At 37.3% G+C, this 19,403-nt stretch overlaps 1 protein-coding gene across 20 annotated transcripts in view; it reads right to left on the reverse strand.

The window, feature by feature from the left end:
- Window positions 1-5,622: 5,622 nt before the first annotated feature.
- The window catches only part of LOC105495829 (neurexin 3), a 1,710,602-nt gene continuing 1,696,821 nt past the window's right edge, over window positions 5,623-19,403 (reverse strand). For 10 of the 20 annotated variants that reach the window (XM_024797315.2, XM_024797314.2, XM_024797313.2 and 7 more), the window contains one exon: window positions 5,623-6,070. In XM_024797315.2, coding sequence (XP_024653083.1) covers window positions 5,769-6,070 — 302 coding nt within the window. In that variant the 3' untranslated portion in view covers window positions 5,623-5,768. Of the gene's footprint in view, window positions 6,695-19,403 lie in introns of all 20 variants that reach the window. The other 10 variants (XM_024797308.2, XM_011765651.3, XM_024797307.2 and 7 more) reach the window with 2 other exon arrangements.

Here is a 19,403-nt window from a genome sequence, read left to right on the forward strand (position 1 = left end):
TCTAGAACCCATATAATCATTTAAAAAAAAAATTCAGACTTTTTGAAATTCACTCTACTCATTTAATACGTCTCCAAGATCTGAGCATGCATTGCCTTTAGCTGTTGTTGTCTTATCCCTCACTCTCATACAACCTTAACACTGCTCTCCTATCCTGGGCCCTACTCATGTGATCCTACTCTGCTCTGTGGCTTGGTCTCTCATGGAATTATTTGCTCTTCTACTTGGGCCATGTAACCACTTCGAAAAGGTTAGAGTTGCTTCCCAATTCTAATTCCCTTGATATTTTGGAACTTTAACCTTACCAATTCCCACTACTATACATTTGCTAGAAACAGAACCATATCCCCTCCAACATTCATATGTTGAAGTCCTAACCCCAAACATGACTGTATTGGGAGGTAGTGTCTTTAGGAGGTAATCAGGGTCAAACAAAGTCATAATGGCACGGCTTTAACCAGTAGCATTGGTGGTCTTATAAGAAGAGCAACAAAAAGAAATCTCTCAGGGCATGAACAGAAGAAAGGCCGTGTGAGTACATAGTGAGAAGGTAGCTTATCTACAAGCCAGGAAGAGAGCCCTTCCCAGAAACAGCCCTAATAAACTTTGATCTGCAACTTGGTTTCCAAAACTGTGAGAAATACATTTCAGTTGTCTACCCAGCCTGTGGTATTTTGTCATGGTAATCCCAGTGGACTAACACAACATCCTGTCATTTCCTGCCTTAGCTTCCACTTCAAATGCTTCTGGAAAAAGTAGAAAATGACTTGCTTCTCTAGAAACAGCATTTTGAAGGAGCTCTAAATTTGGAACCACAAGATGGGATTTTAAGTCATGACATTGTCACATATTAGCTGTGTGACCTTGGCGAAGTCATTTAAGTTCTTTGGGTCTGTTTTCTTTGTAATAAACACAATTAGAAAAATATCTGCCATCCCTATTTCAACAATAAAAGAAAAAATATAGCAAAGATATAAAGTTGTATTATCAATGACAGCTAACCCCTTACTGATACTTAGAGATACTGTATCTGATACGGATACTTACCTTTCATTAGCAGCCTTCCTACCAGTGTTGTCAGTGAACCTCTGCCATTAATTACTCATGGTCCCACTTGGGTATCTGACCTTGTCCTTTAATATATTCCAGAACATTGAAGCCCTCTGACTACAGCTTTTGTAACTTCTGTAGCAATATGTCAGTTTCTGATCCCATTCTCTCTGAGAAGATTGACTTATGCCTCCTTTTTTTTTTTTTTCCCCAGAATAACATCTCTATCAGGAAACTCAGTTGCTCCATCATCTTTCAACTTCACTAAGAGTAGATCAGTTATTACCTTTCATTTCAAATATGCTCAAGTCCTTTGTACTCAATGACAAACAAGCCCTTGACCTTGAACTTCTCAAGCTATTCTCCCATTTCTCTCTTCCCATTAATTGATGTGATTTTAAAAACCTTCCTACTCATATCTTCCTCCAGTGTACTTTGTGCAGTCTGTCATCAATCCAAATTATGGTTTTTGATCCTGGTTGCTCCCACATTAAGGCTTTGCTTAGAATGACATACAGCCCTTATTTCTGCCTATCAGTTTTCCAAGGTTTACCAAACATGTCACCCCTTCTATGAAGTCTTCCCTTACATAATTTCTTCTAAGCTCCCAAATAACTTAGTCTGTACTTTTTGATAGCTTATTTGCATTCACTGTAGTATCATTATTTGTGCATCTTTACTAGATTATAAGCTCCCAAGCTCTCAACTTAATATCCCATAATCATTTAGTAAATGTTCAACAGACATTATCAAACTGATCTTAAACTATATAATCAAGATATTAGTTCAATTGGGGTGAACATAGGGCTTGGATAATTTTTGGAGAAAGATCAAACTTCAATTTGAATATGGGCAAAGAGAGACTGGGCCTGTTTATACAAGAGACAAAAAGGATTAAAATCCTAGCCATTTTCTGCCCTCGTTGAAACAAAGTAACAATAGCCAATAGTAGACGAGCTTGCATGTAAGTGTTCAATAAATGTTTCTTGAATTATAGAAAAAGTGAATGCTTAAAGTAATCCTAGAATTATATATTAAATAGTGAGATTTAGAAAGATTCCGGGAGGTGTGACTCACACCTGTAATCCCAGCATTTTGGGAGGCCAAGGTGGGTGGATCACTTGAAGTCAGGAGTTCGAGACCAGCCTTGCCAACATGGCGAAATCCTTACTAAAAAAATAAAAAATAAATTAAAAAATTAGCTGGGGTGGTGGCCCATGCCTGTAGTCACAGCTACTCAGGAGGCTGAGGCAGGAGAATTGCTTGAGCTTGTGAGGCAGAGGTTGCAGTGAACCAAGATCATGCCACTGCACTGCAGGCTGCAAAACTCCATCTCAAAAAATGATGGGAGAAAAATCTAATACAGAACTTTGAAGACAGGAACAACAACAATAAAAACTTTGCATAATTTGACGTCACTGAACCTGACTTTCCCCACCCCCCAATTCCTAAGATAGTCGATAATATAACCATTCCACTAAAGTTATCTTGAAGGCACAGGCTTAACTAAATATATATTTTTAAAATTCTAACTCTTTGAAAACTGGTAACCAACATATGGATAAAGGACAGCTATTCAGTTAAATCTATATTTCTAGATCACAGTGAAGAACATAGGGTAGATGGATTATCCAACTGGCCAAGTAAGTGTGTGCTTAGAGAACCAGAAATATGAGACATTTCTGCTACAATGAATGTATGACACAACTTGTAATCAGAAATTCTAGTAAGAAGCTGTTAAAATTGAAGCACTCATTTAAATTTTGGTTTTGGATTCTGTTTTTTAATTTTAAATTTTAATATGGTGGGAGGCTTGGAAGAAGACATCTAAGACTTTCTAGTGCTTATGGCACTATGTGAACATAGTTTTAAATACTGCTTTAAGCTTGATTTATAGAAAATAGGTAAAAGGTACCAAATGCTTTTAAAAAACACAGTATCCAATAATCTTTTCCAGAATACAATGTTTCCATCATCTTTTCAGAAAAAATGCACTCCCTCCTGGTTATTCTATCACAGCAATCTAAACAATAATGCCTCAAGTAACAGATGATAATTATCTCATAAATATGCCATTTTGATAACTGAATGTAATAATTAGTAACTGCTTAGAATATTTTCTATCACATGAAAGTGGTCTAGCTCTTATTGGGCTTTTAATAAGATATGACTTAGCTTCAGTGTGAGATTTTCTCAAATGTTAAGAAAATAAAAGTGCATCAGCACACAAGGTTTTGGGAAGAACATTTTATTGCTAAGCATATCCTTGAACGAAAATGCAAATATGAACTAAAAGAAAAAAGAAAAAGCAGTAATGTCACAACATCATAAAATAAATTCCTTTAGGTTCTGCTAATAAAACAGGAATATGATAGAAGCTCACATAGAGAATGCACATGTTCCCATAAAATTGTCCAAATAGAAACTTACACTAAAAGGAATATAACAAATGTATTATTACTCAAATTGAAAAAATGAAAGAAAGCAGGAAATCAGTTCACAAGACCTCAAGACTCCAAGAACAGCAATCTTTTACAGACATCGAGATATAATCAACTTCGTATAGGCTGGGCCATTTAGGTTATCTAAAATCGTGCTTTGATATCTCTTTATAATCCTGTCTTTTTAAAATGATAACAAAAAATTAAACTCTTAACACATTGAAATATTAGATAATGAGGAACACCTCTTTCCATACACATTAGTAAAGGCTACCATTTAGATTGCGCTTTTTGCCCCATGTCATTAAGATATTTTTTCAAAGTCAAATATTCATGCAACTTACAAAGACCAGCAAGAGTAGATTTCTAAATCTAAACAGCTGATTGATTTTCATCTGTACAAAAGAAATTGTATATCTCTGACCCTCCAGAGGACACACGTCATTTTTGTGTGAATATTTGTCTTGCTTTGTCTCTTGCTTTTTGGATAGCTATGGCCATACAACCAGTTTATTGTTTTTCTGTACATTGTTTCCTCTTTACAAAAAGAAAAAGACAACCAGAATATAAACCAAACAGAAATAAACAGGAAAAAAAAAACAATTCTTAAAGCAGTATGTACATAGGTGGCTAAGGAATTATACCAGCAAAGATGTAGTAAAATATGTAAACAAAATCTGAAGTTTTTTTTTAAATTCTCTTTGACACAGTTAACTGTGACAAAACTAAAATTCACACTTTCTTCACATTTTAAGGTTTGCTTTTTTGTTGTTTTGTTATTTTCTTTTAAAACAACATTCTCATTCCACTTCAAGACTTTAACAGATTTCCTGTGTCAGTCATCCCATCAAACATACCATGATAAATATATCTGTATATATATTTATTTATATATATATTATACTATTAAATTCCTTTTTTGTGTGTGTCACAGCAGCTTTATTCATTTATTTATTTGTTTTTTAAAAAAGATGGGTGAAGGGAGAAGTGAGCAAATGGAAGGACAGAATTATCCATAAATGTCAGGCTACAAAATTAAACCACTATGAAAACCATTGTCATGTTCGGGGCGGGGAAAGAACTATGTGTTTTGTACTCTGGCATGACATGTTTGGCTTGTGTGACCTTTTGTGGTTCCATCTCGAGTTGAACTCCCCTACTGTCTGGTTTGATAATTTAACAGACTTTAATATTGTCTTTTTTATTTGCATGCATTTCAATCAGTCACAGATCCAGCCCACCTCCCCTTCCTCTTCCCAGGAAAGGCTATTTTAGTTTGTGGGGCTTTCTTCTTTAACACAATTTGGCTGGGTGAATGGACAGGAACAATATTGTTAAGTAAAGCCAATAGCTCTGATAACACCAGCCCTAAACCCATCTGTTCGGGGTTTGGGTGGTGAATTCTGAAATTAGATCCTGGGGGACCAACTTTTCGAATCAGTATTATCATCTGTCACATGAATTTTGCTATGTGTTCAGCAAAGCATCTTATAGGAAACAAACAACAGATTCTAGAGACACCATAACCTGATATGTAGAGTGAACACCATGGTAGCTTTTGAGTTCATATGGCAATAGTCTCTCTCGCTTTTGTTTTGAGTTTTTTCCTCTTCCGATGTCCAGTCATTATCAAAAAAATAAACAAAAACCCAAAAGCCATTTTTCCCCTCAGACCTTAAAGTTACACGCACACTGGTCAGAACCAGATAAGGGTTGTGGGTTTTTTTGTTTGTTTTTGTTTTTTGGTGTTTTTTTTGTTTTTGTTTTTGTTTTTGTTTTTTTTTTTACTTTTTTCTTTTTTTGTTGTTGTTGTAGTTTTGTTTTTTACATAATTAAACCGAAAAAACATGGTTACAGTCAAGCTTCACAAACATCATTACAGACTCACTTGGAGTTATGGAACAAGTAAGCCATGAAGTCTTCTACCTTTTAGTAAAAGGTCCTCCGGAGAAGGAAGCTTCCAGGCCTGCGGAAGTGGTGGAGCCACCGTCCGGCTCCAGAGCGCTAAGTGTGTGCTTTATGATACAGCAGGGCACAAAACCTTCTGCCTCCCAGCGACCGCTGGGACCTTGCCGCAGCCATGGCTGAGCTTCAGAGAGAGATGCATCACTGTGTGTGTGTGTCCTTTAAAAAACGGTTTTCCCCACCAGAGTCGTGGTTATATACCCCATTTCATAGTTCCAGCAGTTCTGACATCTGTGAGATCTCACCATCCAAAGATTCATAGGCGTGGATAGAAATAACTGTGAAACTCGCGTGTGAGCAGTGTTCGCATGTTTACACGTAGTACTCCCTGTCCTTGTTTTTCTGTTTCTTGTGGCCGCTCTTCGAGCTCTGCTGCTTCTCCTTCATGAGCGTGCCGTTGCTCTGGGCGGAGTTGCTGATGTAGTTCCGCGTCTCGTCCACTTGATAGGACCCCTCGTCCCTGTTCCTGTACTTGTACATGGCGTACAGGAGGATCAAGATGCAGAGGGCGGCAGCAGCCACAATGCCGACGACCATCCCTGTTGTGCTGCTCGACTCCCGGATCACCTCTGAGGCCCCCGGGACCCGTCTGATTCCCGGCTCCGTGGGGTTTGCTGTGGGCACATTACGGAACATGGGGGAAGTAATTAGTGGGCTCTTCAGTTTGGTGCTGTCTAGCTCATAGGCAGTGGGCAACGGAAGCAAGACTATATCAGGCTGGGGTTTGAGATCACGGTTATTCATTTTGCCAGCTGGCAATTTGGGCACCATCCCAGACGAGGAGGAAGCTGTGAAGCGGATCAGCTCAGGGGATAAAGATGTGGTAGTAGTCCTACTAGTTTCGGAGACTTTGTTAGGTCTAAAGTCCTTGGATTCCCACTTGGGCGCATGTGCTTTGTAGCCACCTTCGAAGATTGAAGTGGAAAGACTCTTATCTGTTACCAAGGAGAAGGTGGTGTAAAAATCTTCATCATCAGTAGGGGGCAGGTTAGAGTCAAAGGTTTCCCCTGAGCCATACCCAGATATCACCAAGCCATCATCATCACAACCATCGCTGCCTTGGTCCGACAAGCAAGGTAACCCCGCCTCAGAGGTCATGGACAGGGAATCTTTGGTGGTCTCAATAATGGTGAGGAGGGGGCGAAAGGTAGGGGGGAGTGTAATGGAAGGTGCACGAGTAGCAATAGGAGGGGTAGCTAAAGGGTCTTCTACAAGAAGAGGGATAACTAATTCACCTCCTGGGATGGAAAAGAAAAAGAAAAACAGAATTAGTATATTTGTAAACACAACTGTAGTTACTCTCAACCAGTGTAGTTCACAGATTATGCCTCAGCAATTATAATAAAATGATCTGGATCTTGCCTGAATGGAGTCTAATCATTCTAGGCAGATTTGGAGCCTTCTATATGCCTCTTGCCACCCAAACCTGAAATCCCTAGATCAGGGGCTTAGATTTCTAAAGATACTCTCAAGCAATTATTTAGATAGAATTCAACTATATATGTTCTTTCCAGGATCTGCTTAAGGGCTGATGACATTCAGTGACATTGTTATAAACATTGGCTGCTATCAAAATTGGCGTGTGTGGGTACCTGTACACATTGTGTGCTTAGTTATGAATTTATTAACATGTATTTAAGATTTCTTTATTTCCTTCTTGGGATTCTACTTATTTGTTCCCAGGAGGATGAGAATGACCTATTCACCATCTTACTGAGACCAAGATCAAGAAACACAAAATATTGTGTCCTTTGTGTTTTCTTAAGTTACTTACTTTTATTTCACATTTATTAATCACAGTCCTTTACTATAAGCTGAGTGACAGGTATTTATAATAATTCAAAAATGTTCATCTAACAAATCCATTTTGACTATTTTCCAGAAATTCCCGATTATTAAATGACAACTTGCCTTGCATTAGTCTAATATTTGTATGCATTGCTTTCATGTTATATGCAATATATTGTGAGCTGGAAGCTAGATTTTCAAAATACCCAGCCTAGATATCCATGACTTGAAACTTTTAGACTTACAAATGTTGACTTAGCAAAGTGAGTTTTTTTAAATTGGTGATTCCTAACTAGTGTGGCAAAAATATATCGGTTTACCCATAGACCCTCGTTATTGCACTTAGAATCATGTAGACTAAGTTGGGAAAGAAAGCTCAGAATAGTTCATTAAATCACAGGGCCTTGCAGATCATGGGTGCCACAAATATTCTGCAGTAGTGGTTGTTTACCTGGCTGTAAGGCCAAGATTGCTATGTATCTATGGCAGCAAGATAATTGATCTCTCTTCAGTGTCTTTATGATGTTATTTTCCAAGCAGAGGAAGAATCTTAAGAAGTCACAGTTCGTGTCTCTTAATTGAATTTATTCCAGAAGAATGTATTCCCACTATCAATTAAAAAAATCCACTCGCAGGAATGGTACGAATGTTTCCCTGCCCCAGTTAGTTAGAAGGTTGGGATACTAATGTGTCGTTATTGTTGAAGGCCTCTTTCTGAGTGGACCCACTGAGCTGTCAACTGGTACTGCGTATTGTGTCTCTTACACTTGGTAATAACTTTGCTGTGATGGTATAGTCAGTGTTTGAGTAGCTTTTAACAGATAAGACTGTAGCTAAGGTACCTACCTCATCAGTAACAAAACCAGACAAGGAGGTGATTCAGCACCAGAGTTCTAGGGGCACTCCAAGTGAATAAGCCTTGGAGTTTACACAGTCTTCCAGGGTTTTTCCTATGAAGATTGATTCACGAATTAAAACTCTCCCTTTGAATGCACGGGAAATGTTTCAAGATGCAAGCTTTCCACACCTTGCATCTTGAAACATTTCCCATGCATCCAAACTGTCCAGGTTTCAGGTGTGCTATGAGAAGGACTTCCTGAGGAGAAAGCTAATGCCTACCTTCAAGCACTAAGAAAATGCTGGTGCCCATGTCAGAAGCCTTTATTCTCTCCCTGTTTAGCTATTAACAATTGTGTTCTGCAGAAAGAAACTGAGTTTGGGAGGGAGCTGATAAAGTATATAATGTGTATCATTTAGAAGGGCAGGGACAACAAAATGTTGTAGTGCCATCTCTGGCCTATGTGATAATTTTACTATGAAATTAAAACAACACCTTTTTGAGATTCTCAAGATGATCTTATAGTATGTGCTCTTAACCTGAGCCTCTATTCTGGTGCTTAGAGTTTGAAACTATTGAGCAAAATGATCTTTGCAGATTTGCCAAAGATTCACACTTGCTGTACTAGACCAGCAGACACCTATTTTTTTTTAACATTGTGAACATATATAATTCATATGCCTTGCAACTTATTTAATGCATAATTTACACACTTTTGCTAGTTTTTAAAAATGGGATTTGGAGTGCAGTTCCCTAAAGGTAAGCCAGTCCTAAAACTAACTCTGAGCAAACTTTTTTATTATTCTTCTGCTAGGGGGCCCCAAGTGATAGACTTAAGGTGATATATGAAAGAGGGCAATGTCTGAGTAATAGGAGAGCAGTGATAAGAGAGAGGAAGTGAAGGCCCATGGAATCTGTCTAAAGCTTCCTTATGAGTTTCTCAGGCACAATTTTACTTACCTTCAGAGGACGAGACAGGATTTTTTTTTTAACTTATCTATAACAAAGGTTTAACATGTGTGTTCTTTTTTGGCACAAACACCTAGTCATTTGTTCCTTATGGCAATGACAAATCTACCCCATGTAGAGTAAGCAAAGAGGAAACTAGGTTAAAGGACAAGGAATAACTGATATCTTAGGAAGCAAAGGCCCAGTACAAAAAGTTTAAATATAAAGGCAAACTGTTGGGTAAGAGGCTAGTGTCCCTTTAAGTGGGATTAAGATCATCGTCTTCATGATTACAGAGTGGCATTCATTTGCAATTTTAGTGTACCATCTGTGACACCCAACTGGAGTCTTAAATTTGCCTTTTTGTTTTTCTGGTTTGTTTTTTTTCTTCTCAATACCAGGTAAAGCTTCCAGTGTACTTGTTTCAAAATCTACAAACTGTTCACTCTGCAGTTGAATTACTTAACTTTCCTTTGCTATCTCCCTCTCATTTAACACACTAATGCAAGTATCTTAGATTTTAAAAAACTAACTTTCCTTTGCTATCTCCCTCTCATTTAACATTTAATGCAAGTATCTTAGATTTAAAAAAAAAAAAAAGAAAGAGTAACCACATTTTTTATAACTGTATAGTAAGAGGGTTCTGAAGCCTGTTAATTTATAAAGAGCTTCTAAAAGCCTGGTGAGTCCCAAAGTGAAATGATAAGAGCTTATTTTAAAACCAAAATGATGGGTATGCTATTTCAGAGTTTAGAAAACAAAATCTTTCAGAACTACTGATCTCTAGTTTTCTTTGCCATTTTGTTATTAATCTCGGTAGCAGCAATGAAAATGATAAATGATACCCTCTGTTGGGAAAACCTGAGCCTAAATCATGCTGATTTTTAGACAAGGAAGTGGTAGAAGCTTTCTTAGCCCCTCTTTCCTGGCTTCTCAAGAAGTGGGAAGATTGCCTTTAGTTTAAAATGAAGTCCACTGGGATACAGAGGGGTCCTTATGACCAATAGGAATTCTAATGAAAATAGGTAGAAAATTTTAGATAACTGTAAACATGAAAGATGCCTGGGACAAGTGTATATGTTGGTGTAATTAATTTTAAAACAAAATTCCATGTTTAAGATTGCAGACAATAATAGGGTCCTGAGGGGATCAAAGGCACACCTCATTTGAGAGGAGAAAGTGATGTATTTCTCCTACTATTAGATCCTTAATAGAAATAACTTAGTTTGGCTGGATGCGGTGGCTCATGCCTGTAACCCTAGCACTTGGGGAGTCCGAAGCAGGCGGATCACGAGGTCACCAGATCGAGACCATCCTGGCTAACACAGTGAAACCCCGTCTCTACTAAAAATACAAAAAAATTAGCTGGGCATGGTGGCGGGCACCTGTAGTCCCAGCTACTCGGGAGGCTGAGGCAGGAGAATGGCATGAATCCGGGAGGCGGAGCTTGCAGTGAGCCGAGATCGCGCCACTGCACTCCAGCCTGGGCGACAGAGCGAGACTCAGCCTCAAAAAAAAAAAAAAAAAAAAAAAAAAAGTTTGATGGGAAGCTATTCAAGCCTTCTTGTTTATTTTAATCAAAAGTGACTACCCTGAGAAATGTTCAAGTGGCTGATACAATTTTCTTTACTTCCCAGAGACCATGAAGTCAGTGATCAACTAGGTGTCTATGCCTAAAAAAGTATTCATGGAAGTAAAGAACCCAAAGTCATAAAAGGTTATGGGCAGAGTAATACAAAACCTGTAATCCATCAAAATCCTAATTTCCTATGCCATCGCCAGAATTTTTCTTTAGTTTGGGATAAAAACTATCTGTATTCCTTAGAGTTAGCATTTTAAAATCAGGCACACAATACCCCTTTTTTTTTAGCAGGATTGTGCTTTACTTTAAACTAGAGAGATCATTAGAGATATAAAAGGTCTATTTGAGCCCTGAAGGCTTCTCAGCTCTTTTGCTTTTTGAGTGTATTTGTAGATATATAATTCATGCCTCTAGGGCTGATGTCCAGCAAAAGGGGCTCACTGCCATCAAAAAAGACAGTGTTTAAAAAATTTAATAGAACTCTTCTGAACTGTGAGAATGTTGTGGGTGATAGTGAATGTAGTGGGTTATCTTTGAAAAAAATAAAAAGAACAAACAACAACAACAACAAAAAACAAGAAGCATGAAGTTTCAACCCTTGCCTCTCTGGAGATATGTGGGTTTTGAGAGTTCACAAAAATACCTGAACAGTGAGACTTTGGGAGAGGACACCATGCTCGAATTCCTTGAATTCTTGTTACATATATTTTGGTATTTCACCTCATCTCTTATTTGCATTATTCTAATTTTCTGCTTGAAAATTCACATAATGGGGGAAATCATTCTTTTCCCCCCCAAAATTAATTTTTCAAAGATATTTAGCTCTTTGGTGACATGGAAATGTGTACTTGTAACACATAAATATCATAAAGCTTGTAACCATGAAATTGCCCTCCATCAACCTTCAGGAAAAAATAGTCATGGACAAACAGGGCAAGTACCTGGGGAGAAGACAGTAGAAAAACAGGTGTCTCAAAGGGGCTTAACTTATATTTTAACAGGAGAATTTCTAGATAGGGCATTCTCCCTGCCTTCCCCACCACCCTTCCACCCCAGCAAAGGGTTTTTCTGAAATAGGTTTGATTTTGAAAGGCTACAGATTATATTTTTCAACAATAAGATGGGCCACAGCCCTTTGATATCATTATATATTATAAAACATGAAATGTCAAGTGGAGTGTTTCATTTGCTTATTGATTAACAGCTTTGCCTCTGAAGTAACTCTGACTCTTAGCATTAGAACTCTGTAGGAATTCCCACTGGCGCTAGGAATTTGGTCAAATTTCTTAAACTCTATGGAAAATGAGAATAATAAAATACTCTACCTCAAACCATCAATGCAAATATTAAAATAATGCATATCAAGTACTTTTTTTTTTTTTTTTTTGAGACGGAGTCTCGCTCTGTCGCCCAGGCTGGAGCGCAGTGGCGGGATCTCAGCTCACTGCAAGCTCCGCCTCCCGGGTTTTACGCCATTCTCCTGCCTCAGCCTCCCGAGTAGCTGGGACTACAGGCGCCCGCCACCACGTCCGGCTAGTTTTTTGTAATTTTTTTAGTAGAGGCGAGGTTTCACCGTGTTAGCCAGGATGGTCTCGATCTACTGACCTCGTGATCCGCCCGTCTCGGCCTCCCAAAGTGCTGGGATTACAGGCTTGAGCCACCACACCTGGCCATATCAAGTACTTTTTAAATATGTTAGGTGGTTAGCACAGTACCTACTGCTATTCAGGAATGCTAGGTACTAATGTTGTTATTTCAACTAATGTATTTGAGCTGTACATACTCAAATAATCACCTTCTTCAAACCCTTTTTATTTAGTGGCTTCATGCTAAAGTAGAAGTATAATTATATAGGATCTAGATTATTGAGGCTATTTTAAATAGAATATAAGGAATAATTCAAAGAGCTGGTATTTTTTAAAAATAACCTTTTATTAAATTTACCTTTGGCTATCTTTTTCGTAGAAAGAAAATATTCTAACAAGCAACAAGATAAAACAACATCCCATTTAGGAAGTTCTAAGTTTTAGACCTGAAATATTATCAGCATGTCAAACAACACAAAATCACATAAACTGAGGTAGAGAGAGCCCAAGCATTAAGCTGCTGGCTTGGAAACATCTCTTATCTACCATTCAGTTTGATATTTCTATAACAGTTTCAAATAACACAAATATCTATAAAGCAAAACAAGTAACTTCTTGACTAAAAAATTATATAGTGCTTCTTACCAATCTTATGTGTGTTGAAGCGCATAAGGCAGCATTGGTCCAAATAATCTTAAGGCGAAGGAATATTCTTAGCCTGTAGTTACACGATGATAGTACCTACCTGAAATATTTTCTATGTAAAACATTAGGTATGAAAATCATCATGTTTTCATCTTGGTAGAATCTTAAGATCCCTGAAAGCTTACCTGATTAAATCCTTGAGAGAAATGAAACAGGGAAAAGGAGAAAAGACAAAGGAAAGAGGGAGAGAGAAAATGTGTGTGCACCTTCCGTGTGTGTCTGTGTTTTTGTCAGTTGTTAGTTCCATACACTGGAAGGCGTCAGTATCACAGAACAATACTCGAAACACCTGGGATTCTTGATGTCTTCATTTTCAGTATAATTGATTTTGTAGCCTGAAGCAAAGGTGAGAGTATAATCCTGGATAGCCAAACTCTACCATAGTCACTTGAGAGTACCTTATTTTCCCCTTTGCTGAAGGGAAATAACTAATTTCCTAAATGCTTTTTCAGGACTTTTAAAAGAATGCAATTACCACTGTTACTACTTGGAGCTAAGTAACTCATTTTCGTCTGGGGTACAGGCCTCCCACTGGCTGTAAACAATTTTAAGATGCCAAATAGAGCCTACCACTCCTTTCAAGACTTTAAAGTGGTGGTGAAAAAGTTCAGGCAAAGAGGCCAGGCTTTCTTTGGGAGGTAAGGATAATGTTTTAACCCCCTTCTACTGAGAGTAGAATTCACATTGATTATTAGAAGCAATTCAGCACAAAACATAACAGTGAAAATTCAGCAAATAGACACAAATGAAATAAAAATATAATATAGTCTTCAAAATTATACAGTAGAAAATAAAATCAACTTCATAGCCAAAGTAAGCTGGGAGAAGGAGAGCAAATAACATTGAGGCATTCACAATATAATAAGAACAGAAAGAAAAGTAAAAGCAAATTAAAAAATAGAGGCTGTTCTGGGAAAAAAAAAAGAAATCATTTCCATATAGGCAAAATAATTGAAACTAAAAAAGCATACTGTATTAATTGATAGTCAACTTACATCAACAAATTGCCCGCATGTTTTTTGGCATGAAAGAAAAATTTACAAAAGAAAGTTGTGTAAGAATGCTCTTGGACAAATAGAATTGCCACATTCTTGTAACTTGCTTTTTTGTTGTCATTTCTTAAAAAGTTTTGAGCAAAATGTCTAATTTTTCAAATATAATAATTTACAACAGAGGATGATACAGGGAGGCAACAACACATACATCCACACCACATAACATAAAAAGAAAAAAAAAATCTGCACTTTAACAAATTTTTACTTTGGGGGGTTTGGGAGGGCATCAATTTTTGAATTTAAAATAATTCCGATTGCTATGATTGAAAAACCAAACAAAAAACCTGTTTCCTTTTATAATTTGCCTTTCAAAAAAATTCTATGAATCTAACGGGTTTTGAATGAATTTCTGCATTTATAGGTTTTCAGATATATACTTAATTTTTTTTTGTCTTTTTGACAAATTTTAGGCTTTCTTTAATTTAGGGAGATGGATGACAGCACATAAATTTTAACAATGCTAAAGAAAGGGGGAGTATGGGAAGGAAAGATGCAGGAAGGGGAGGGTCATATCTATGAGTGAACTACACAGGAGATGAAGATGATAGGAGTAAATGTGTAAGTGAGTCGCCATGTCCATGTAAGGGCGGCACGGAGTGATCTAGCTGCATTAGAGCTTCTGGCTGTAAGGAAGGGATGGGCAATATACAAAAACAAATGAGCCTACACATGCCCATCTATGGAGATAAAGAACAGAACTCTAACACTGACAATCTCACACACCCTAAGCTGCAACTTCTTCAACATGCAATTACTCCAAAAATTATTACAGTTTCATTAAAGATTTTCAAATAATAAAAACAGTTAAACTTTTTTCCTACTAAAAATAGCCAAAATACATAAAATACTAGTAGTCATGATCAAAAAGTTTAAAGCAAAAACAAGAAGACTAGATTTATGCATTCAAGTTGAACAACTTCATCGGCAGCCACACAGCCACATCTAGAGTTGGGGAGGTTTAGAAATCTACAGAGGTGATTGAGAGGCAACAGTAAGCAGGGGGCCCATGCACTGGGTTGCTAATTACATCTCTATAGAGAAATGGTATTTTCCAAATGACATCATCTGTCTTCCTTACGCCACCCATGTTGCACGCAATTGGCAAGGACACCAGGCTAATTTGAAACATGTGGATGTGAGGATTCTGCAGCTGAAGTTGTTCCACATTTAAAGAGGGAGTGGGGAAAAATTGCAGAAAACAATTCATAACTTTTTTCTCATAATTTTAGATAAAATCAAATCTAAGATAAAGATCTAGCGATTAAAAGAAACACATTTATATATATATATATATATAGATATATATAATATAAAAAGCACTTAATTCCCAAACAAGAAGGGAGAAAAAAACCAAAAAGTTTAAAGAAAAAAAATATTTCACACACTTTCAGAGATGAACAACCAGACGCACAGGCTTGAAAGGCACAGACAGAGCAGTCAGGGGACACGTTTTTTTTGCTTTGCTTTTTTGGCTTGTTAATTCCCCTTTTTGTGAGAGCCAAAATTAAAAACAGATTGTGCATTTTCTTTAAAACCTAATTTTACATTTTCTTTATTTTTGGCTTTGCTTTGAAAAAATAAAAAGGGCGTGCAGTCTGGATGTACGTCGTAAGTAGACATTTAAAAGAGAAGAAAGTAGCTAGACTGACAAATGGGTTATCATTTACTATCCTTCAATTGTAGGAATGTTAATCCAGTTAACACATGCTTAAAGTAAGTTGCATTTAGGGGAAAATAGAAAAACAGAACAGCAAGCTAGGATTAGGGGGTCAGCAAGACAAAACCAATTTAGGGGTAGGAGGAAAGTACTGGGTTTTGTTTCATGCCTTTCCAGTAGGGGTGAAGGACATCTGAAGGCTTCCTGCCAATTAGAAGGAAAGCATGTGAGAGGTGTGTGTGTGTGTGTGGTGTCGGGGGCAGAGGAGTTGAACTAGAACCTGTATTGATAGGAATTGGAATCAAAATACATATGGGTTCATGAGTTCTGCTTCAGGAAATTTATCCCAAATTTATTCATAGCCTTTAGAAGGCATATTTTATAAGGCATAAAGGGGTTATAATTAACATTGCTCTGTGGGAGGGTTCCTGGGCTTAGTCAAAGTGACAGGGCACAATGATGACAGTAGAATGTTAATAAAATGAGCCTGATAAATGGAGGAATAGCCTATTTTTTTTTTTTTTTTTTTTTTTTTTTTTTTGGTAAGAGTGGCAAAACCCCTCTCCACTCCAAAGAATACAATATCAGTGTCTGTAAACTACAGGACAATCATGGATAAAGTTTACTGGAAGTGCTTTGAGGAAAACTATGCCAATAAGGTTTATTTGAAGTACATTGAGGGAAAACTATGCCTCTCACATGCACGCACACAGAGAGATAGATACTGTAGAAGGAACAGAGGGAAGGAATTTTTAGAAATGGCCTCAGCCTCCACTGGAAGAGATCACTAGAGTTATATTCAGTATTCTATCTCGTTGAGAACATTAACGTTCAACCAAGGACTGGGAAACCCAGGTAGGCGAACCACAAAGGCAAGACACTTGAGAGCACTTGGTTCTGACAGCCAATTCCAACCACGCCTAAGAACTCTTTCAGGTGACTTTGACAAATAGAGTAAATTTTGAGGATAAGTTCGACTTTTGTCCACTGTGGGACGCCCCTTTTATTATTTTACTTTAAAGTAATTATAGCAATGTGTCCCCATGGGTCAGTCCGTACCAAGATTTTTAGTCTCTGGTTTAATAATGTTAATCATTATTCTGGGAACTTCACAAAGAGCAGCTGGAAAGTTATAGATGGAGGAAAAAAAATTTAATAATATAGAAAAAGAAAAACCCTTGTTGCCATTTAGTTGATTTTTTTTGGACTAATTATACTTTTAACATTGAATTAAGATTGTATAAATGCACATATGGTCGGTCTCAAAAGGCATCGAATGACATCTGTAGAACAAAGTTCTACAATTTTTAAAAGTAGGAAACATAAGCAGTCTAAGTGTGAGACTTAAAGAATAAGATACTTGCAATATGCACATTCTCCTAGATAATGAGAGGCATTTTGAAAAAGATACATCAGCAATTTGGGTTCTCTAAGCCTTCTACTGAGTAATTTACCTATTCCCAAATTGCCTGTTTTGAAAATCTTACAAGTTGGACACCACTTACATTCTAGAAATCACTAGTCTGAACAATTGAATATATGAAAATTTAGGGTTGTCACTTTGTAAATAATATGTGTATTTTTTAAACCCATGGAAGCTGTAGTTCAAATGAAGCCAACAAAGCCTGAATATAATGCATGTATATCTTTACAGTATAAGTCAACCATTAGTTCACATACATAAACCTTGTTTGGTCTCTAAGATACAAAATGACATTGCTTGCTAATAGTAGTTCATAATCAGGTCACAACTTCATTTTCATCTTTCATTAACTATCTACACTAGGTTTGTATTAATAACTGCCTGATTTTGTGGCTATGCCTTTACTATGGGTATTAAGAATGTGTTTGGGTTATGTTTGTCACTGAGAACAAATAATACAATAATTTGATTTGAAACAGTATATTTTGATACAACTACTTTTATCCCACCATGTCCTAATAGCCCTGTCTAAATGTAAAATCAAAAATTTTTAAATGCCAAATGCCGTATTACAGTTGTTAGAATTCATCTTGGGAAATTGTTTCAAAGAAATGTTTCTGAACTGCTTGGGGTTGAGCTCAAGAATCCCAAAGACATACTCAAGTTACTCCAGTTGCAAGCCCGCCTCTCTGGAAGGCAGGGGTCCTCCTTGCTAGAAGGCATTGTCTTCAGTGTATAGAGGTGAGGCCCAAGAGGAAGGCCCCAGTGAATTACTTTGCATAACATTATGTATTTTAAACTTCTCAGGGAGAATACTAGAAAGATGAAGGCAGAGGGAACCATCTCAACAGTCTTCGTACAACACTGGGTAAAGATTTAAAAAATTACAAACCAGGAGGGCTGAGAAAAAAGTTGGAATAACAAATAACTAATGAAGATTTTGAAGACTTTTGGCATTGGATGCATGAGTTAAGCCTCCGCATCTGTTTCTCCTGTGAAATATACAAAAACATTTTCATAGATTGTGACTTTTGTGTCTATGGGGTGAATGGAGGAATTCTTCTGGGAGTATGGATGGCTCATTTCTGAATCACAGTTTGACTTAGAATGAAAGTAGAGAACCCTGTACATGAACATGGAATTCTGGATGTGAGGATTGTTGTTGTCAGCATTACAAAACGAGCCCTGCGTATACCTTTATTCCTCATAACTTCCTCTGTAGACATGGAGGGTGCTCAGAAAAGGGGTGAAGGAACCCGTTTCATAATATGGTACAGTAATGCTGCAATGAGCATGGAGTGTAGATATCTCTACATGATGGTAATTTCCTTTCCCTTGGGCATATACTCAGAAAAGGTATTGCTGGGTTATATGGCAATTCCATTTTTAATTTAGGAACTTCCATACTGTTTTCTGTAATGGCTGGACCAATCCAAATTCCCACCCACAGTGTACAAGGGTTCCCTTTTCTCCACACCCTCATCAACACATGTTGTCTCTTGTCTTTTTGATAATACCTACCCTAATAGATATAAGGTGATATCTCATGGTGGTTTTAATTAGCATGTCTCTGGTGATTAGTTATGCTAAGTATCTTTTCTCATATATGTTGGCCATTTTTGTCTCCTTTAGAGGAATGTCTACTCAGGTTCCTTTGTCTATTTTTAAAATCGGGTTAGATGTTTTCTTGTGATTGAGCTGTGTGAGTTCTTTATAAATTTTGGAAGATAGCCCCTTACTAGATATATGGTTTGCAAATATGTTTTCTTCAACCTGTAGGTTACCTTTTCATTTTATTGATTGTTTTCTTTGCTGTGAAGAAGTGTTTTGGTTAGATGTATAATTCTTAAAGATTACTTTGGCTTCAGTATGGAGAATGGACTTCAGGGAAGCAGAACTAGAATGGGGGAGATCAATTGGGCAGCTACTGCAGAGTTCAAGCAAGAAATGATGGTGACTTACACTACAGTATGAGTAGCTAGAGCAAAAGAAACATGTGAGCAATTTGTTATCGAGCTAGAGTCAACAGGACTTCTTGACTGAGTGTAGAGAAGAGAGTTGGAACAGGGGCCCAAGAATGATAACAAATGTGGAGTTTGTACATCTGAATCAAATTTAAGAGATGAGAAACTCTGGAGGACATGCAAGTCTGGGGAATCCAAAGTTCTGTTTTAGCTCTTCTGAACCCAAAGTGTCTCTTAAATATCAAAGTGGAAATGTTGAATAACCAGATGGATTTGAGAAACTGGAATTCTGAAGGGAGGCTTAAACTGAAAATTATCATCATATAGAAGCCATTTAAAGTCAAGAGGCTGAATCAGATCACCCAGAAGATTAAAACACCTGGGCCACACCTGGGGCCACC

This window comes from Macaca nemestrina, chromosome 7 (assembly GCF_043159975.1).
Source record: "Macaca nemestrina isolate mMacNem1 chromosome 7, mMacNem.hap1, whole genome shotgun sequence".
Classification (NCBI taxonomy): Eukaryota; Metazoa; Chordata; class Mammalia; order Primates; family Cercopithecidae; genus Macaca; species Macaca nemestrina.